This window comes from Pempheris klunzingeri, chromosome 17, assembly GCF_042242105.1.
Source record: "Pempheris klunzingeri isolate RE-2024b chromosome 17, fPemKlu1.hap1, whole genome shotgun sequence".
Taxonomy (NCBI): domain Eukaryota; kingdom Metazoa; phylum Chordata; class Actinopteri; order Acropomatiformes; family Pempheridae; genus Pempheris; species Pempheris klunzingeri.
The window spans coordinates 14,033,895-14,055,630 of NC_092028.1; the positions used below are offsets into that span (position 1 = coordinate 14,033,895).

The window sequence follows — 21,736 nt, forward strand, 5'->3', positions numbered from 1 at the left end:
TTTACAGTTTAAATATTTCTATTATCCTTTGATTAGGCAATATCTGAAACATGATGGTAAGCACAAATGCAATATAATACACTTGTGTGCTAGTACTAGTAAATCAGTACATACTGATGTTTAATTTGTTGTCAACAAAGGACTGAAGCTGCATTTTAGAGCTATAAAAAAATGTACATTTGGCTGAAAATGTTTGAGTTTTTATTTCTCGCATATAAGCCTGTATTAAGACAATGTTGCTTGTTGAAGCCAAATAGTAATTAAACCAAATGCACATTAAACTTAAGTCAGAAATATATGAAGTTCTATGGAGACAAAAATGTTCTGTGTTTTTCAATGTGACTTTAGCTGTGGAGCATGTCATGACATAATGTACAACACAGACACACATGCTGGATACATTGATTTCTTTGTATTGGCTTGAAGAAAACATTATGTGTGTTTTTATATTATAGCTGAGTTATCTGCAACCCTTATTTCCGTATTCGGACATACAAAAGCTCTATTAGCAAAACAGACAATTTAAAAACTGTGAAGAATTCTTGATAAGCAATTTCATCATTCTCATCATAACTCATTTTCTCAGCCGTATGAAGAATTAATAAAGCAAGAGACACTGAAGATATCAACATACATAAAATGTGAATTGTTCCCACGCTCAATAACAGCAGGTGGAGGTAAATCATAATCCTGTAGAACTGTGCAGCGCACGACATGTTACTTCAGTACATTTTTACCCGGACAGCACCGGCACATTTTTACAAATAAACTGTTAAAACTGTTCACCCTCTTATCTAATTTCTTCTGCTCCACAGTGGTTTTAAACAGAGGTAGGAGGATTACTGAATGATTTCAATTACATACATTTGCTTGATTAAAAACTCAGTCAAGTAGAATAATTACATAATTACAGGTATTTTTTAGGACATAGTTCAAGTAAACAACTCATTTTTTACTAAATAGCATTTTAAAGTGTTGCACTTATTGCTTCAAAAAACAATACAATGTATCATTTGTTTAAAAAAGTGATTTTTTAAAAGCATTTTACCTAGTTTGCCTTCATAGTAAGGTTTTGTTAAAATATATTATATATTTGCCAGTAAGAAGATTTCAGTCTTTCAAAAATCTTAGTGAGATCTTACTTTGTCTTTATCACTTTTTATACATAAATTCGCTTTTGATCCAACATAAAATAACTTGCAAATTAATAGCTGTCTGTCTAGACCAGTGATTTCCAAGCAGGGCGTACCTGCGCAGTTGCCAGTGGGTACATGGAACAAGTGTACAGAAGCGCCGCCGATTTCTACAAAATAGAAATTATGATCTAATGAAGCTAATCATTTATCCACAGAGTCTGTTGTGACACCTGAGCTATGTTGTGATTGAGAGTAGGTGAAAACTACTTAACGAGTCTAAACAAGTTGCTAAAAGTAATGGACAAATGGTGGAAATAGCATGCAGTTTAAAATCAATTCAAATGAACACGTTTGGGGCATGACGGGTGTCGTCTATGAGCGCTACTTGAGCTCATCCGACAAAAAAGGTTGGGGACCACTGACCTAGAACAGTAGCTATTTAGATTATTGTTTAGTATGACTTTGGAAGTAAAGCCAGAATGTCTAAAATAAACAAGCACATCAAATTGTATCAATGAATGATGTAACGGCTTCATTATGAGAGTGGTTGCTAATGTAGCTTGAGTAAAAAATAAAAAAAATCCCACATTTGTTAGAAAATCTTTGAGATTCTAAGTGCAGGAACACTGAATATGACTCTTAAATGCATCTTTTTAAATCACTGTGGTCACACTGTCACAAAAGACAGACCTTTAAGCAGCAGGAGAAGAGGTAGCATTACTGATTCCCCCTGCCTTCACGCCTCATAAGTGTTGGTCTGGTCACAGCAATCCCAGTTCAGGAGCTCCTTTCTCTGAAACCACAGCTGGATCTCCCTCTGTGCCCCCTCCAGTGAATCACTGGCATGAACCACATTCCTTAAAATGACCAACACACGTAATTATTCTCCCTCCAAGACAGAAAAAGAACATGCAATAGCTTCACGAGATGCAATAAAAAGTGGCGTTCTCATAAGGTTGTTTAATCCTGAAAGTCACAGTACACATAATGGGATGAAATGACATCACATACCTGCTGATATGGTGACTGAAATCTCCTCTGACTGTGCCTGCCTGGGCCTCAGCTGGGTTAGTATGTCCCACCATCATACGTGATGTCTCGACTACTTTGTGCCCTTCCCACACCTAAACAAAAGTAAAACACATATGCACACACCAAAACAAGACAACAAGCAGCGGGTTTACACATGAAATACTGTGCAGTAGGAATACGTTGTTTTCTAGCAATCATTTTCTAAAACATACCTTACATGTCTGTCAACCAAGCGCATAGAAATAATTAAAAAGAAGTAGAAATGATGAAAAAGAAGTGTATCCCTCAGGCAAGCAGAAAGAGGAGCCCTCACCATAACAACCACAGGCCCTGAGGTCATGTAATGCAGCAGCCTGGGATAGAAAGGCTTAGTCCTCATCTCACAGTAGTGCTGAGACAGGAGATCCTCTGACACCTTCGCAACACAGACAGCTACAGTTAAAAATTCAACTTGAACATTACTCATACATACCAAATACATTTGCTTCAGACTACTACACCTGTAACATTTTCAGGCCAACCAGCTTGAAGCCCCGCTGCTCAAAGCGCTGAATGATTTGTCCCACAAGGCGACGCTGAACTCCATCAGGCTTCACAGCTATAAGAGTCTGCTCCCTCACAACATCTGGAAGACCTGGTGAGACAGACAGAACAGAACATCTGCAAGCTTCTCTAATCTCCACATATGCAGCCAATATTAGTGGTCTACAGAGAAGAGAACAAATATTGACCCAAAGTCACTCACACACACACACACACTGGTTTGCATGTCAACACAGATGAACTGTGAGCAGAATGACACAGGCACATAAAATATGGTTCGTAATAAGATGGTTAGTCGTAGTTACGCACAAAATAGCAGCTGCAACACCACTTAAGAGCAGCTAATGAATGACTGAGTGGGATCAATTATACACACGTGACCCGCCACGAGATAAACTCAGCCTGCTGACATTTAACTTTCAGGCTATGCCAGTGAAGTACATCGACTCCTTGAGGTGCTCGAGGGACGTTTTATTTTGAGAAAAAAGGTTCGGGTGCCTAAACTTTCCTTTACCCATTACGCAGAATGCGCGCAGATTCTGGTCCAATTACGCACAGCGCAGGTCACTGTTTCAGTTACGCACATCATCACCACTATCTTCTTTGACTCTAACCTAGTTTGAGTTCATGACCCCGTGAGTTTGGCAAGCTGAAGTGTTTTTGCCAACAGCCCTGTTAAAGCTGAAACAAACAAAAGTTGTGCCTCGGAGGTAAAGTCCCTCTTAAAACGCTGTTGATTATGTCTAACACTTTGTTCAACTCAAACGAAACATATTTATGACATCACATATTCATTTAGTCCTTTCACTAAAAGAAAAGCTGAACTTCAGCTTCAGCGTCTGAAAGACTAGAAGAAATGTACAAAAGTAAAAATGTCACTTACTGGATTTGCTCCTGTGCCCAACAGCTCCGTGTCCATCCAGCAGCGCGGTGGGAAATCTGGACAGCAGACATTTGGTGGATTCTTGATTACCTGGATAAAACTGCTGGAGAATTCTCTTTAAAATGCACCGCTGCAACATGACCATGTTTTGGCGTGTGTTTTGTCAGCCTCCAGAGAGAGAAGTCAACCCTCCTCAATCAAAACTCACGAGTCCTCCCCGTGCTGTCCCACCACTGTCACTCAAACATATTTAACTCCCGTGATGCCAGACAGGTCAGATTTTTTTTTCTTTCTCTGCATTCATTCCTCCTTTGAATGAGAATTAACTTTTTTTTCCCCCCCACGTGCATGCCTGTCTGAGTCCTTCATTGATTCAACAATTAACACACGTACTCCCCTATCTTAAGTGATCTTGAGTTGTAAAAGTGGTGGAATTCCCCTTTAAGTCAAAGGCCATAAATATGAAAATCTTTGTGATTATGGGTCATTTTAAGTTCAGTTTCAGTGCCTTTAAAGGTCCCATATTCTGCCAATTTTCATTCTTGATTTAATTTTCCTAAAGCACATTCTTTTTCCTCATTGAAGACTTGGCAGCTGCTTTCAGCCTCTTTCTGCTTCCTTTTAGAGCAGAACAGTTTGAATGCTTTGCCGCCATCATGTTACTGGGAGCTAGCATGACTGAGGAAAAAATAATGGTAGACAGTGTGGGGTAAGCCCACAGGAAGTATGCCAGGCTTTGTGACCAAACTGTGTGATTACAACAATGGCGTCTGTCATGGTATCTCATTGGGCCCACAAAGACTTTTTTCCCCATGGACCTACATTGTGAGAGACATCTAGAAATCATCTGTTGAGTCACAAGCTGATCCAGAATTTGATCCATTCAGATCGACAACATTTGGAAAATCTAGAAGAGCTGCACGATTTAAAAAAAAATATTTTATCCTCATTCAAATTAGCTGAGGGCTAGCTGGCACGGCACACGGGTACTTCTAGACCCGGGAATCAAGCCAAAAGCTTCATGCGCCACTGAGCAACTTTCAAAGGAATAAACGGTGCACCACCTAAAATGTCATTTCCAGTTCTCTTTGTACATCCATGGATTCAGGAGGTTCTCAGTGGGTGGGGATAGTCGGCCTGCTGAAGGGCTGGAGGTCACAGATCCCCTTATGGCGTCATAAAGGGAGCCAAATCTACACAGTGTTTTCATCCACAGTTACTGCAAGATGGAGGAGGAGACATGGTCTTTTCTCAGAGTTCGTCTGTCTGTAGGGACACCAGCAACACATTAATGTTGAAAAGACAATGCCTTTTTAAGTCCAGTCCAGTAAGTGCTAAATGGAAACCAAACATCTTACAATGATATCTTTACTTTTACGGTGAAGACATATCTCATATATATTCGCATCAAAATGAGATTTTAAGAAAACAAAAGCTCTAATCAAAATGGAGTTGAACAGTCAAACCCATTGACTCACATGCACAGTCTGTCTGTTATCACACCGAGCTGAACACACACAGTAAAGCGAACAGCAACTGAGTAAGTATTTGCTTTCAGTAATCAGACAGCAGCTGTCTCTAGAGGACAGTTTTGGTTACAATATCAAAATCTCTACACTCCTGGACTGACTAAGAGCAGCGGACACTACAATTAAAACCATAATCCTCACTGCAAGTTCAACCAACAGAAAAGATGATGCAAAATTGTTTGTGAAGTTGTTTTAATTATTCCTCCTGTATTGATGCTTCCTAACTTCCGCAGGCTGTCCTCACACAATCCTCACATATGAGGTGTCACAGGCCACGCATTAAACCTGTCTGTTGATGAGTCATATCTGTGAAAGGCCTTATAAATTTTTAGAATTAAAATATGCTCTGCCTTATTCATTGGCTCTGTCAAAATCCAAACCAACTATTATTTGTGCACATTTTCCCCAAAAAAATTTCTGAAAGGCTGAAAAAAATATTCAGAAGTTGAAGTAAATTAAGTTAATTTAAGGAATTCAAAAAAAGATTCTGTTGACGTGTGAAGTAAAACAGTGTAAACATACAGAAGTCTTGAATTTCTTAATACAGCCATTATTCTCACACACTTCAACACTGTAAGAGTAAAGCACATAGATCAATAACCATGAATTAACAAATACCTGAGTTTTACTAAAAAAGCACTTTATTAATCAAGCAGGTTTTCTCTTTATCAGAATGGAATGATATGAAAGATCTTAAGTTGAGAGTCTGTCTCCTTTGGAGATGAAAAAAAAATTGAAGGCAAAATGAATAAAAGCAGACATTTTAAAAACTCAAAATGAGTTGAAAGTGCTCAGTCCCAGCCCAGCTTTGTTGCGGAGGCATGGGAAAGAAGGCCTGGCTCAGACTGCTCCAGGTCTGGGCGATAGCCAACTGCAGACCAGGTTTACATTTCTTGCCAAACTATCATTGGCAACATAAGGAGGGCGCTGCTTTTTCTTGAAAAATGCACCAACCTTCTACAGTAGAAATCAAAGAGAAAAATCAGCAGCATCCTCAACCTCCTGATTACTCAACCATACGATGTGTTTTGTTCCTTCCTATTACTTTGAATAGGTGGGGCAAAGCTGAATTGGAGAAGGAGTGTTGGGCAAAGTGGTCAGCACAAGCAGTCCTTGGAGATCATAGTTGATGTGTGGAGTGGTCCAAGCCGTCATTGTGCTATAGCTTGATGGTGCCAGTCGGCAGGCTACTATTACACAGTCTGTAGTAGCGAAGGTCGTTCACCAGCCGCTGCACACTTTGGGTGAACGAGGGCAAGTCCTTAAGAAAGAAAAGCAGTAACAAACAATTCACTTAAAGAAAAGACAGCTGTTGACAGTGTTTAGAGTGCAGAGCACTTAATAAAAAGGGAAAAAAAAAAAAATCAAGGTTGCTTCATAACCTCACTGTAACCGCTTACATGAAGACTATTTCACAGTCCCCATTAAACTGTTTTCAGCTTGTGCAGTGGAAAACAGAAGTTGCTGTTGAAATTCTACAGACCAAACTATTTGTATAGTCACTAGCGGTTAAGTAAGAAAATATATTGTTTAAAGAATTTTCTGGGGCAGTGAGGCACTTGTTTATTTATAATACCTGCTTCCAAAGGAGACGTCAGGATATCAAGTGACATTTTTGTGTCATTAGATCCAAGAAAATTCTTACAGGAGGTAAAACAAGTGTAACTCTTACCCGTTCCAGCTTGAAGTTGCGTGCGAGAACAGCTCGTTGGCTGGTGTCCACACCCTGGCAGCCATTGAGGAACTCTGGCATGAAGGCCGAGTAGAAGGCATCAAAGTCGACGGAGGCCATGTTGTAAATAGCAACAGTGATTTCCTCCTGAAGAAGGTCATGACTTTTGTGGAGAAGGACCTGCAGCAGCACGTTGATGAAGTGGAAGAGCATCGAGGTCCGGAAAAGCTTCTGAAGCACAACAAAAACAAAATATAACACAATAATGACAACCCCGTCTATCATTAAATTACAGGAGAAACCTTTCAGCAAGGACATATCATGATAGAATTTCTGTCTGTAGGTGTTTGAGATCTTGTGCACGACAGACATATGGACTGAATTTTTGCTTTTTTAATTGGGGTTGAGCATTTGTGTGCTCCGAAATATCTTACGTATTAAATATTATTGTAACATACTTCCCACTACAGCAATCACTTGGAGGAGTACAGGTAACACTGATCTGAGTGCTTATGTGTGTAAAAAAGTAGGGTAAATGTGAAACCTCATACAAATTGTTGCTAAAAAAAGCAGCTTAAATTTGCAGCAGCTGTGTCTGTATGAGGTGACATTGACGTGTACATCTGCATGTCCCTTTCTATAAATGGTGAAGGTTGGCAAGTGTACAAGTGGTCTCATAATGACTGAAAAGTTGCCCAGTGAAAACAGTCTGTCGAATGAAAGAAGAATGAGTAAATAATGAGAATAAAACTCTGCTCCATGACACGCTTAACCTGAACCTTAGCATACTGAAATAAAAGCTCAACTTACTCGGTGATACAACTTGTGCTTGCTGTTGAGTGACTCCAAATAGGAGAGATTCTGCTTGAAGATGTGGATGTCAGGCTGCAGGAAAGACTGTCCAAAAGCCTGGAAAAGATTTTTCAGCACAAGGAAATCACATGGAGATAGATTAATAATGATTTGATCAATTGGCTAATTTTATAAATTGCTATCATCTGCTGTACAAGTTCAGATTTTCTTGTTCTACTCTAAAATGTACAACATGGCAACTGTGTCCACATGCTCACGTGCACATACCTGCATGGCGGCTGTGAACTGGGCCTCATTTTCCATGGTATCCTCAGCGGCTCCTCTTTGGACACTTGTTAAGACTGAAGTTTTAAAGAAATACCTCCAGTTTTGGTGAAGTATTTGGTATAGCAACTCAAACATCTCTGCCTTGACGTCTGGTGAAGACCGCTATCAAACACAAGACAAAGATGGCATCAGATATCGTATCGCCATTGTCACATTATACTGAAATACCTGAAAAGAATTTATATTACAACTTGTGCCTAGAGTCTCATTTCCACTGATCAACAATTAATTGGATTATCATATGTAATATTGACAGGTTTTTCCACAACATGCATATTAAACTGTAAGTACGTTTTTGTATTATTTCCAAAGGGAGAAGTAACGTCATGTGCTAAGTTTTGGTGCTAGCATGCTAACCAATTCAGAGGCAAACAAAATCAAACTCCAGGATGAATGTTAACTCAAGAAAAGTGAGCACCAACTGACCTCTGCCACAACCGGGTAAACCTGCTCCATGCACAGAGAGAGGATGCTGGGTAAAAAGGGCTTGAAAGCTTGACCAGGCTCTTGCACCACCACCTGCAGGATTTTCAGGAACTTCTGTACCACTCTACACCCTGCACTGCCCTCTTGCAAAATACTGGCTGCCAGTTGTTCCCTGAAGCACACACAAGGACGCTGCATTAATTAGTAAGAATGACACCAGCATTTTTGCCCCATGGCATTTATCCACCTCGACAGGATGTAATATTACAGTATGACAGTAAACATTTTTTTTAACCTGGTGAACATGCTGAGGAAAGTGTGGATGATCTGTCCTGTGAAGGCAACACCCATCTGGACTCGCAATGCCTGAAACAGCGTCAAGAAGAAGGCCAGCATCTCATCCGTCACATCTGGGAAAAAGAAGTGACAATTAACAAAGCTGGCCAGTCAGACGACCTTTTGTGTCATAGTTTGTTGAAGGATTTATGGATTTTGCACATTATTTTACTGTACTTAGTTAAAACAGCTATCACTTAATTATATGCAAACACTGTATTCTGTATGGTCTTGTGGTGATCTTAGGATATAAGACTCTTAAAATTATATACTGATATTTTCGTTTATGTGAATTTCAATTTAAAGTAAAGCTTTGACATTTAACATTCATGTGCATTGCTGCTTGCGGTACTAATGAAAGACAGACTTATAGTAAGACAATAACTAGTCTTTTGTTATATGCAGTGCCATCATCATGCATGTACTAGTAGGAGTTTTCATATTGTGACCAAATTTTTTGCACAAACTCGGGATGGTTAGCCAAACTGTAGATGGGAAACACTGACCTGGCTGCTGAATAAACACTGGGAAAAGGCTGAGGGACACTTGGACAGACTCCTGAAGACTCTGGTAACAGATCTGACGTGATTTGGTGGATTCCCCAGAGATGCTGTCCACAATGTCTCTGAGCACAGGCAGAGTCTGCTGTATCACTGCTTTCACTGGATTACAGAAAAGATGGTGAAAAAACACAATTAGAGCTGGTAAAACAGTGACACGATGTGAAAAAGGGTAAAAAAAAAAAAAAAAGGTGCGAGTATAATTTAAAAACACAGACCAATAATCCCAAAACAAATTAGTTAAGAGGAGAAATACTGACTGTTATCCAGATCGGGTTGCCGTGGAGTTATGTTCACTGTCCCTCTTAAAACACGATATTCTCGAGTGAGTGCTGCCAGTAAGCTGGCATGGTTGCTGGAGCGTGTTTGCCACTGCTGCTCAGTTTCTGGTAAATTTGGCCATGGGAGCAGCAGCATGTTGGACAGAGCCCTACACACCAACATGTGAGCCTGTATGAGCAGACACACGCACAAACATACACAGAGTGATTACTTCAGGTATTGAGGACATTTCAAGAACTTCAATTTCTGAGGTTTAATAGATAGAACAGTGTTTGAAGATTTTTTTTCTAATTTTAAAGTCTTACAACAGTGCGCCAACTTTGCTAATCTTGAAACTGGATTGATCCATGATTTATCAAATTATTGAATCATAACATATGTCAAATAAAAGAAACTTTTACCTCTTGGGGGAGTCTGCGGGTCTGACTCTCTGTAGTAATGAGGTTGAAGATGTTCTGAACAGCTGGCAAAGTGACCAAGAACACAGGCCGCACCGTAGAGGTTATGGAAACGATCAGATGGCATGCCGACAGCAGCAACTTTTCAGGTACCTGGAGATAAAGACAGAAGAAGAACTATTTGGTAGCAATACTCTCTACCCTGTTTCTCTTTTCACCATCTCAGCACAAACCTAAAAAATCTTCTTCCCAGTTTTCAAAAATACTTGCTTGCATTTCTAATGTCACACAGTAGGGGGGGGGAATAGCTTTAAAATGGGTGCAAATGTAGTCTTTACATTACCAATAGAGCTATACTATAATTTGCTCTTATTAAATTTGTGATGAAAAAACAGAACATCTTTTCTAGCGTCCCTAAATCTTCTATCCTCCCACTGATGTAGCACTTTGCTTATGTTACGGGGATTCGAACAAAGTCTGCGAGGTCACACATGCTTCGTGTCTCACCATGTAAAAAGGCAACACAGTCAATAATGCAGAACTATAACAGCTAATTAAATGGTTCTGTTCAAGATGTGAGGATGTTAAATGAATAACAATACATCATTTAATCATAATAACACTCAAGAAAACTAAAGAATATTAACGAAAGAGGACTAAAAAAATAAACAAAATATAAAATAAACACAAAAGGAACGTGGGCTAAGTGTTAGCAAATATTTCCCATATCAAACTTCCTCTTTAATAAGCTGTTGTTTCAACATGACACCAACATTTCTATGAGCATTTCAAGTAACCATGAACTACACTCTTATCTGACCAATAATCATTTGAATTTCTTAACTGTCCAAAATAAGACTGCATATTAAGGCCATTTCAAAATTTTAAGTGGATATTTATAATGAATACATCAAATGCACTAGTCCAGGTCGACATATCAATGTCAACACCATCCAAAAAAAAATAAAACATGCGAGCATGAGTCAAGGTACCTTTGCTGTAATGAGCGGACCACTGGCATCTATTGAAGATGTGATGAGGTTCATGAATTGGCTCTGGTTTTGACTGTGGACCTCACTGTAGAACTGTGCAAGCCAGTGCGAGTAGGCTTGCAAAGCAGCAAGGGCCTGTGCATGTCTGTAAGGAACAGAGCACACACACACAACTGAAACATGAACAGTGTGATGAAATGAATAAAACACACTTTTTCTTCTTTGTTTTAACAGCTTAGCCCAATTTGTTTCAAAGTTGCATTTACAATATAAGTTGTGACGTATTTTGTATGCTTACAGTAGTATTAATTTTATTTGTCAGACATTTCTAAGAAACATAACATTTAAATTCAATAAAGAGTGGTCTAGATTTTTATCAAATCTGACATAAATAATCTGGAACTTAGTGGCTGACAGCTATGAAAAAGAAGGAACTTCCCCAAAACTGTGCAAACAGCCAGGACAATGGCTTTTCAATGGCTTTTGTTACTGCTATGAAATATGGCTGCTAAGAATCTAAATACACACAAACACACTGTTCACACACCTGGTTACGCTATTATTTTTGTCAGTGACACAAGAGCATTAACAGTTAAGTCTTTTAGTAAGTGAAACTTTTATAAACTATTGCTCTTCTATACAAATAGAGTGGCATCCATGTGATAGCTCAGATTTACATTAAACACGAGATACTCACACATCAATGAGGTCTGGCTTGAGCACAGAAGGCACAACGGTCTCCAGGTCATAAAGGCTGGTCTGAGAACCATAGCAAGTCACTTCAACCAACCTTTAAAAAGAAACACATGGTCTATTATGATATTTTGCTCTTTAAAATGAGCTAAATGAGCAGTCAACAGAGGATTGAACAGCGCCATTAATTCATTAATTAAATGCACAGTATGAAAAACAGTGTAAGATTTTAACACTAAATTAAAAGAGAGCACCAAAACAGATATGAACTAACTTCAGAGTGAGTTAATATTCAGAAATATCGACTGTTGAATGTGTATCGTTTTGTTGAAGCATACAGTAAATATAGCCTCATGATGTTAAGCACAGAAATCACTTCAATGTAATAGAGTACTGACCTCTCCACCACTGCCAGGGCGTCACTGAACCGGGCAGCAAAAATCTCCCCGATGAAATGCTCAGCCAAGCGTCCAACAGCTTGCAGTAGGGAGCTGAGGTCCCTGAGAGAACAGTGAAGTCGACGGCAATCATTCTCTGCAGTGATGTTAAGCCTCCGACCTGAAAGAGGGACGTCATGACAAGTCATCCTTACATTTTACTGTAATTAATTAGTATTGTTAGTATTGTGAGTATACCTCAAAAAACAGACAGAAAGTGAAGCAAGAAAAATGTATATAAATAGAGGGAAGGTTACTTACTTGTGCCTGTGGTGACAATAAACTGCTGCAAACCCATGTACACGTCCAGATTTTCTTGGAGGACTGGAAACTTTAGAGAGAAAAGAGAAATAAGGAAGCGGCTACCACTGCCTTGGATGAAACATATGATGATAAAAACCATAGCTAACAAAAAAGAATATAATTTCTTTTAAATATTCTTTGATTATTTTTTTTTTTATTCTTAAGGTATATATACACATTGCTGAAAACACACATAAAAACACATAACATGTGCAATACAGAAAAGAAAAGACAAAAGGAAGAAAGAAGAACACAATGTCATAACCTCAGACCCAAACACATTATCTGTCTAGAGCAGAGGTGCCCAATACGTCGATCGCGATCGACTGGTCGATCGCGGAGGTAGTGCCGGTAGATCGCCTGACAGTAAAAAAAATAAGTTAAAAAAAGTCGCGTTTGCGACTTGATTGACGTACAGGGCGGCCTACGGGTCCTGGGAAGGGACATGCGCGGTCAAACACGCTAGCTACTAGCTAGCCCTCCAATTTATATCTACTGAAGAAGGGATACTCTGGGATGGGGAACAGGATAGGAAGGGATATTCTACTCCATTCAGTGCAAGTCATCAGAGTAAGGTAGTGACCATAAATGTATTGAATGTTCCAGTCACTTGTGTGCAATATTGATGGTTACATCACTGTTTGTCACCTATGTGCATTACTGCTGTCAATTTTTAAGTGTAATACCAAGGGTTACATTAGTTGCAGTTATGCAGTGTATGCCAACATATATTGTAAATATAAAGTATACTCAGTAGATATAGAAGTTAATATATGTTTAGCATTTTTAATGTAGGTAGATCATTTTGACCTGGTCATTTTAAAAGTAGCTTGCGAGCTGAAAAAGTGTGGGCACCCCTGGTCTAGAGGAACTGGTTGCAGGAAGAAACAAATTCATCCACAGGTGGTCACGTAAGTGTGTCCAAGTGAAACTAGTAGGTTTTTTGGACAAGTCGTAAGGCTCAGCAATATGGCTTATACATAATTTCTATATTTTTAGGCCATGCTGTTATATATGATATATATCTTGATATAACATTTTCTAACCCTATAAAAAGGTATACAGACACTAAGCAATTATATCAATAAAAATACTTGTGTCGGATTGTGGGTAACCTGTGTGTAAGATGAAGTCAACCAGGGGTGTTGTGAAAGTCACTCCCGCAACCTACACGCAACCACAGTCACAGAAAAGTTCATGCTATTGGTGGTGGTTGTGTTACTTTAGTCAGCCATAAAGTGTGTAGATGAGCTCAGGATGCAGTATAATAGTTACTGGGGGGCTGTGTCTTCCTACCACATGAAAAAAAAGTCCATGTTTATGTAATGTTACTGTGGCATTTTCTTGTGACGTTACTCTTCACAGTAGACTCTGCAAAGCTAACGCGAGTTAGCAGCTACGAAACAGGCTATAGTCTATTAAAAACAGCTTAAAAGTGGAGGTTTGAAGTTGCAGGAGGACAAACATGATCAAATGATTGATTTTTTTAACGGTTGAGGCGACTTGATAAACAATTTTAACGCACACCTAGCAGCCAATCAAGGCCAAGTGGTCCAGTAGAACATTGAGGAGTAAGCATTACGTGTTACGTGTTGCACACATAAATGTTTGGCGTTTAAGGTTTAGAATCCCAGCAAATACTTTTCCATGTCAGGTTTGAAAAACATCTACCAATGCAGACAAACCTTCCAACATGTCAAGATGACACCAACAGTGATCTCTTACCAGAGTAGAGAATGCATGAGATGGGAGCAGCTCCATCACCTTGGCAACCACCTCCAGACTCTGACGCAGGTATTTCTGCCACTCTGTCTGTTGCTATAGTTACCAAATGAGGGAGAACATTCAGAATTTGAAGTGAATGATATACAGTTTTGTAATGTGTTCATGTCTTTAAGGGGTTAATATGCCAATAATATAATACACTTTTATCACGTGGCTAGAAGAGATACAAAATGCAGACAGCATTAAGTTAAAAGGTGCAACTGACAGATTGTGAAATAGATGTAAATTCTTACATCATCGTCCAGAGTCTCATCATCCAGCTCTTCTAGCTGGGCCTGATTGTATCTGAACTGTATGCGATTCAGAACTTCCCTTAACAGTAGAACTAAGGCATCTTTGTACCTGTCCAACCATACAAAATATTTAACAAACAACAAAGAACAGCAACAACAAATGAATAATAATACAACAGGCATCTTCTACACTTGATTGCCTACATTTCACATGATTACGTACCTATTTAGAACACTTTCTCTGTCAGCAAGTCTGCTTTTGATTTTGGTTGTTAGAAAATCCAAAAAGACACTCCATATATCCAAACAGGCAAAGTAGCCTTCATGGGTAGGCTGAAAAAACGATGAAAATAAAGTTTTGTAACCAGGACTCATATTTTGCATCAAAGGTTGTAGAAATCAACAACTTTTGATGTACTTTTGATGTAGCATAAACAAAGGACTGACAAATTACCTGGTTGAAGGTGTACTTGAAAAGCAGGGCAAGAAACTCTACAATTGGAAACTGAGGACTGGACTCAATCCGCCTCAAGTGAACACTGACGAACAGGCGCAGAAAGTCTGTGAACTTTTCCAAGTAACTGCAGAAGATTAAAGACACAAACATTCCCAGAACAACAGAAAAAGTCAACACATCTTACAGTCAGAAGTTATTAGAATAATTCTTTGCTAGTTAATAATAATAATAATAATAATAATAATATTATATCAAGCCATTATTTCAATCTTTAGAACAGACAGTTAAAACGTGGGTGTCTGCACAAATTACAAGACCACTCATGAAAATATCAAGCTTGTTTGGGATGAGTTGAGGTCATTAAATGAAGCTCAATGGCTCATGTCATGGATGACCAAATAGGCCAGCCACCATCTTGCTTTGCAAAATCTTATGTTTGCTACCACATTCAACAATAATCTATAATGAAGAACAAAAAATCAAATTGAATATTAACATATATACAAAAATAGAACTGAAAGGGACCATAGAGACATGGGATCATGCTCAGCTACTGTCAACTGTTTTGAGAAGAAGCCAGAATGACACACATGTGATGGAGCTGAGGTTCATTGGCTGTACAGAGTTAGTGTGAGAGCACTAATGTGAGAGCAGCAGTGATGAAAACAAAGACTGTTTTGAGAGATGGACTCCTAAGAAACACCACAGTGAAACCTCTGACTGCAAATTAATTTTTAGTGTGACAAAAGAAAATGTGATCAGTCGCGGACCACATGCTGCCACTACCACAGTGGAACACCCTCCTCTCCTATGCAAACACTTGGGAGTGTACAAATATTAATGTCAACTAAGAGACTGAGCCATACCTCTCGTCTAGTTCCTGCAGGCGGCTCTTGACTGTATGAGCGTTATTCTCTCGTGTCAGCCTCTGCAGGAGAAAGAAGGTCTGCTGGAACATCCTCAGCAGGTACTCCTCAAAATCCATTGGCACACAGTTCTTTGACACAAGCTCATTGACACAGGTCATGGCGAGTACACCTAGCCGGGCACGGTCCACCTTGTTGCCCTCACTCTGCTGTCCGTTTCGCCCTCCCCCATTCGATGATGGTGGCATTGTCCCAGGGTTGAGCTGCCCATTAGAAGAGGAGGAGATGAAGGTTCCCATCTTGGCTTTTGTCCGAAGATCACAACCAAAACGTGCAAAATGGAAAATGGATGCCAGCAGGGTGGGCGTGATGCTTGTGGACAGAGGGATCCAGCTGAACAGGTGAGCCAAACACTCCAAAACAAGACAACAGAGCTGCTGACTCTCATTGTCCAACGCTGCCATGGGCTGGCAAAGCAGCTTTGAGTACTGGCTGCCCTGAAATAAACTGCCCAGCAATTCTACTGAAAATGACAAAAAAAAAAAGTCTGGTTAACACACAACAACAAATCTCCCGATAAATGCATGCTGTAGTTGGTGTCACCACATTACTAGCAAGTCTTTGCAGTTTTAGGCAAGTTAAAGACAATTCACACACCACTTTCTCCTGAGGTGGGTGAGGGAGGCGGGGTGGAAGCTATGACACTGTGCTTGTCCCAGTAAGTCTCCAGGATTCCTGTAAAAGAAGCAGTGACAAGAGCCAAGTTATCCACATGCACTGCAGGTTTTCCAACATTTATCCTGACAGGCAGCCTGGCTCTAATTTTTGGCAGATTTTATCATAAAGTTTGGGCACCTAAAAAGGTCATACTTAAACATCATTAAACAGTAATCTTGCCAACAGCCTGTTGTTTTGCGCCTTGACAGATCCGCGTCTATTACCGCCTCACGGCAGGTGACGAACAGCTCTCCGTTACAAGGGGCCGAGCCTCAGTGCACTAACGGGGTTCACCTACTTAGTGTCTCACCTATTGGCTCTTTAAGCTGTTGCGAGGAGACTCGCCTAGCATATCTCACTACCTTCCTCCGAACGTCTGCCCTACTTCCACTGGTGGAGCACCCGGCAGAACAGCCTATGTGCCGGATACCGCACACCAGCCACGCCCGTTAACGGTAGCTCTCCTCTTAATGATCTGGGCACTTGGTGTATTAGCTAGGATAGGATTTAAAGACCTTGTTAGGTCCTAAGGGCCTGTTGCTTTGCTGAGACTAGGGATACCTATTATGAGTCCACTGATGTTAAAACATTATAACCTTTACTTTATATCCTAAGAATACCTAAAAAGCTCAATGTCCACAATTTATCTTTAAATACAGATATTCTAATTGTATTGCAAAACATAGCAGGGAAAGGCGTACAGCTACAGCCATTGTCCTTCCAGCTACCACAACCAGGACTTCTTCAACCAGAATTCTAGTTGCATCTAGTTGCACAAAGTACTCAATGATTGTTCTCACCCGTCAACAGTCCAAGCACTGTCGGCACCTGCTCCAGCAGCAGTTTACGCAGCTCATCTTTCCTGGCGACGCTCAAGTCTTCTCTAGGACACGCAAGTTCCTCTGACGTGGTTTTCAACATCACCAACCCCAATGGAGCCAGAGCTGGGGACTGGATCAGCTGCAGTTCACAACAGATTGACAGACAATAGCATTTTGAATAAATGGAACAGTTGTGCAACAGGTTAAGAGAGAAAACTACTTATTAGAGCATCTTCATATTATGAAAAGAACACATCCTAAGTGTAAAAAAAAATGGTTTAATGGTGGTTTTGGTTTAATGCAACCTCTGTGCCAACTTTTGCAACTACTGATGATCAAAACTAATGTTTGACCTTTGAATAGCAGAAACATCACAGCTTACCTGAAGGGTGTTTGTAAAGAAATCATGGTAGAACATTGGCCAGTCCTGGCGACCAATGTCCACAATGACTTTGCAGACTTTGTTACGGATGAAATAGGGCACTGATTTGTGCTGAGCAAGTAGGAGTTTGGGCAGACAGCTGCGAATCTCCATCTTGTCTTGTGAAGCAACACCGATCCACATCTTGTTCACAAGGTTCTGAAAGTAAAAGGAAACAATTAACAACTTTCCAAGCAGTGTCTGAATTAGATAACAAATTTATACAGACAAATATTTTGTAACAGTTCCCAATAATCTGTTTAAAAAGTAATTCCTTTGATGGATTCATTTATCATTGCTTTTTTTTTTTTAAACAATATAGCATGAACCAAAAAGCATTTACATCTGTCCCTAAAAATATAACATGCATCAGGATGTTGAGCCTTTTATCCCATGCAAAACGCAGTACACATTTAGCCAACATGTTTTGCAGAATTAAACAAAGGAAACACTGTATGAAGCCAATTCTCTTCGCAGTAATGACAAAACAATACTGTTCTCTGTGTACTGTCTTATTTTAAAAGCATAAAAAAGGCTAACGAAGAAAGTAGACAGTACTATGACCCGAAAATATGTATCTCACACCTACACAACTTACCTCAAATACTGTGAGACTGTACATCATCACATACTCATTCCGAGTATTGGAGAGGAAGAACAAGCAGTGCCGCCATGCTCCAGTCTGCTGTGCAAAGTTATTCAGCAGCTCTTCTACACAGAAAAGGAAGTAGACACAATCTCTGACAGAGGCACATGACAACGTAATGTTTCAGTGGCAGACAGACTGAAAGTAATGCGTCACAACACCGGAAGTTTATAAAAAAAGGCAACACAAATTTTTTTTTAAATAGAAAGCAAATTATTTTAGGTCACATTAAATGCTCTGCAGTGACAGCTAGACCTACACTGTATATTTCAATATACAGAGCATTTTACTTGGGGATCCAGGCTTTGCTAAGCTAGATATGTGTCAACTGTTAATAAGGTTAAAAGCCTTACAAATTGAAAAATATATATTCAAAGATAGGATGCCTCATGTATATCATATTTTCATGAAACGACAAAATGAGAGCCACAAGATGATCTTTTTCACTTTGAATAAATACCTTCAAGATTAAGTTAATGTCATATTAAACTGACACTGAGCAACAGGGTTGTCAAACAAGGTTTTTCACACTTAATTTCATTATTTTCCCCGTCTTTGTTATATATGAGACAAGTCCTATGTTGTTACAAAAACCAACTTGGTGGACAACACAAACCTGAAAACCTACTTGCAGGTGATGGCCTTGCGTCTGATTGTATAGTGCAATATAGGTTTTACAAGGCCAAACTTACCAATTTCTCTCTTTCGCTCATTGGTCGTGCAGCTGTGAAAGAACTCCGTCATAAGGCTCTCCAGTGCACGCAGTGATGCCTCCTCTGAAGCCTTGTGGATAATAAAAGATGAAGTTAACAATGAAGCACACATTAGGACAATCTATTTGGCAATATGCATTACTCAAACCACCACATACTGTATTTTTGTCATAGTCATCTAGCCATTAGCGTGACAAAAAACACAGTCAAGATCAATATCTGTCCATTTGACAGATAAAATTCGATGGAGTGTTTGTCATTCAGCAAACATGCAGAGCAGACACTCAACTGCAGACCAATCAGAAGCCTCTCCAAACATCTGTTCACAAACAGGAAACCCATCCTCATAGTGAAGACACAATGCACTGACTTTCAAGGATCTTGTTTCCAAATCTGAGCATTTATTATGCCAAGTTCTAATACATTGATTTGTTGATGAAGAATGTGTATATGTATGCACGGAGTGCCTTGACATGCAGTCCTGTAGAAAGAGGAGAAACCTTTTCTAGTCAGCTCTTGCAAACATATGTACCATCTTGCTCGGACACTTTGTGAGCTGGATACTCATCTTCACTTGTCTTGCCTACACATGGCTATAATTGGTCACTGCACATGTACCGCTGTTTGTGTGCAAGTTTTGGCTGAGTGTCATCAAAATGTAGTTCACACAACTTATTATAGCAGTGCTATAGTTCACAGCACTGCAATCTGACTTGCTCATATGGTTCTGCATTGAGGATTGCACGAGGATCCCAGATTTGTTTATACAATCCAAGTGAAGTTGTAATTAGAACAAATAATTTGTGTTATATCGATTGTCATGCCACGCTTTGACAGGTGAAGGAGGCCGGGCCCTGTCTGGCAAAAACGAGATGACAAATTGAGATTTTAAAGGGCAGCTCCTGAAGCAGGCGGGTCTGAATTCCTCAAATAAGCCACAACTTGCCGAGACTTCACACAACTAAAGGCAAATATTCGGTTTTGCAAGATGGGCGTCTTGTACTGTGAAATGCCTTTACGAGCAGGCACATCCCGTGAAATAACGTTACCTGGCCTCTAACAAACCGTTATACAATGAAACAGACACTGAGGGCCAAAGTGCAAACAACCCTACCGATCTGCTACATGTAAAGAATTTTAAGACCAGTATTAACACAGCTTTACATCTTCCTGTTTAAATATAATGCACCACGTTAGCTACTAGCAAACGGTACAGGAAGACAACGGGAGTAACTAGGTAAATACTAGGCGTTGAATTATACTTACCATGTTAAATGCTATCTTCAGTTTTCGTAGTCTGGGATTAATTACAGTAATAAGCCAACATTAGCCACTTAGCTAGCCAATTCTGAAGCCACCGTTAGCTGAGGTGCTGCTGGCTAACGTAGCCGCAGAGGGGGCACATCATCTGCTCTCCTGCTCAGGTCGATACCCCCCAACACACGACTAGCTAGGAAAGGTTGGCGTCGTTGACTTAGCTTACAGTAACAACGTTGGACACTGAGTTAACTTTACCTTGTTCGAATAAAACGCGATCACCTAGCATATAGCATTAACATTGAATCAGCTAACGTTATCTCGACTTGGTAGCTTAGCTGCATTGTCGTATAATTCCATTAAACGCTGAGTTAAATGCCGAAATCTCGTTTTTGTGGCACATCTAACACTGGCAATGTGCAACGTTAATTAGCTTCCTGTGTCAAGCGTTTCGAAGCTAAGTTACCCTGTGGCTAACACCGCAGCGGATGGCTAACTCGCTAGCTTTTCTGGGAGGGTGAAGGCATCATTTTCGTTAGCTATAGTTAGCTGTCAAACATGACATGCCTCTATGGCTGCTGGTCACGACACCCTGCCTCTACCGTCTGTAATTTCAAAGCGGGTGAATATGCACACCTCAGTTATCTGTCTGAAAAAACTGAATAATACTAAATATATAATACTATCCGCGCTTGCTCCTGTTATTCGCCTTTTCAATGCTTAGGGCGGCTCAAGAATATAGCTAGCTTGCTGGTTGCAGGGTTTGCTTCGCAACTTCCTCTTTTGCTGCAGAAATCAACCAACCCAGTCAGCTTCAGTCAAGTCAATCACAATAATAAAAGCACAATCTCCGGTTATTTCTTTCAAACTACTGCAAAGTTTTTGAGTATTCGGTGCAAAAAAAAAAAAAAAAAAAAAGATCTAAAGAAGTCCCTCACACGTTGTATATTTTAAGCCCTAAAAGCATCTTAAACGCTCATATTATGTGCCAATAGAAAAACACAAGACAAACGCAAAAAAATAACTAGTGTGGACGCTTGTGCTCCCTCTCAAGCAAATAAATCTGATGGAACCACGTCTGCAGCACTTTACCTCAAAACTCATTAACCTGCAGGACCTTCAAAGCAACATTACACAATGCGATTAAGTCTGCATTTAATCATTCTCCCCTCCATACTGCGTTTTCTCACATATAACGTCCAGATTCTTCGCTGTGTCCAGAAATCACTCACTTAATTTTCAAAACTAATTCATCTTTAAAGCTATTCTGAATCACGCAGTTACTGCAGCAATGATTTCTTATGAACACTGTCTGTGACTGCTTACATGAGATGTTTTAGTCCTGTAAATCAATGTTGCTTGATTTGTTTGGGCCACAGCACGTTGTGCATGAGAAAGGCGAGTTAGAGTCCATACATAGATAAGAGCAATTGCACTAATAGCAGAAACTAAAGCAAT

At 39.8% G+C, this 21,736-nt stretch overlaps 2 protein-coding genes across 2 annotated transcripts; both read right to left on the bottom strand.

The window, feature by feature from the left end:
* Nucleotides 1-1,872: 1,872 nt before the first annotated feature.
* On the bottom strand, nt 1,873-3,739 carry nme4 (NME/NM23 nucleoside diphosphate kinase 4). The gene is made up of 5 exons (XM_070847439.1): nt 3,595-3,739; nt 2,669-2,802; nt 2,482-2,583; nt 2,148-2,260; nt 1,873-1,993 (listed from the first exon to the last, which is right to left on the bottom strand). Exons 1-5 carry the CDS (start codon nt 3,737-3,739, stop codon nt 1,873-1,875), a joined length of 615 nt encoding a protein of 204 aa, XP_070703540.1.
* A 1,559-nt stretch (nt 3,740-5,298) lies between these two features.
* Nucleotides 5,299-21,149, bottom strand: xpo6 (exportin 6). The gene is made up of 24 exons (XM_070847279.1): nt 20,288-21,149; nt 19,001-19,091; nt 18,261-18,373; nt 17,624-17,821; nt 17,221-17,380; nt 16,361-16,438; nt 15,704-16,226; nt 14,835-14,961; nt 14,604-14,713; nt 14,381-14,489; nt 14,088-14,180; nt 12,321-12,390; nt 12,021-12,180; nt 11,627-11,719; nt 10,930-11,074; nt 9,941-10,090; nt 9,518-9,707; nt 9,204-9,359; nt 8,657-8,771; nt 8,362-8,533; nt 7,876-8,037; nt 7,606-7,704; nt 6,796-7,026; nt 5,299-6,384 (listed from the first exon to the last, which is right to left on the bottom strand). Exons 1-24 carry the CDS (start codon nt 20,288-20,290, stop codon nt 6,283-6,285), a joined length of 3,450 nt encoding a protein of 1,149 aa, XP_070703380.1. The 5' UTR covers nt 20,291-21,149; the 3' UTR covers nt 5,299-6,282.
* Between the last annotated feature and the right edge of the window lie 587 nt (nt 21,150-21,736).

Bases quoted from the DNA above. Each gene is read 5' to 3' on its own strand.
- nme4 (XM_070847439.1), bottom strand. From the start codon at position 3,739: ATGGTCATGTTGCAGCGGTGCATTTTAAAGAGAATTCTCCAGCAGTTT. The intron at 2,803-3,594 runs GTAAGTGACATT...CTGTCTCACCAG, and splicing joins TGGGCACAGGAGCAAATCCA to GTCTTCCAGATGTTGTGAGG. The intron at 1,994-2,147 runs GTATGTGATGTC...GGTCATTTTAAG, and splicing joins TTCAGTCACCATATCAGCAG to GAATGTGGTTCATGCCAGTG.
- xpo6 (XM_070847279.1), bottom strand. The intron at 17,381-17,623 runs GTAAGCTGTGAT...TGTGAACTGCAG, and splicing joins TCTTTACAAACACCCTTCAG to CTGATCCAGTCCCCAGCTCT. The intron at 16,439-17,220 runs GTGAGAACAATC...CTTCTTTTACAG, and splicing joins AGTGCTTGGACTGTTGACGG to GAATCCTGGAGACTTACTGG.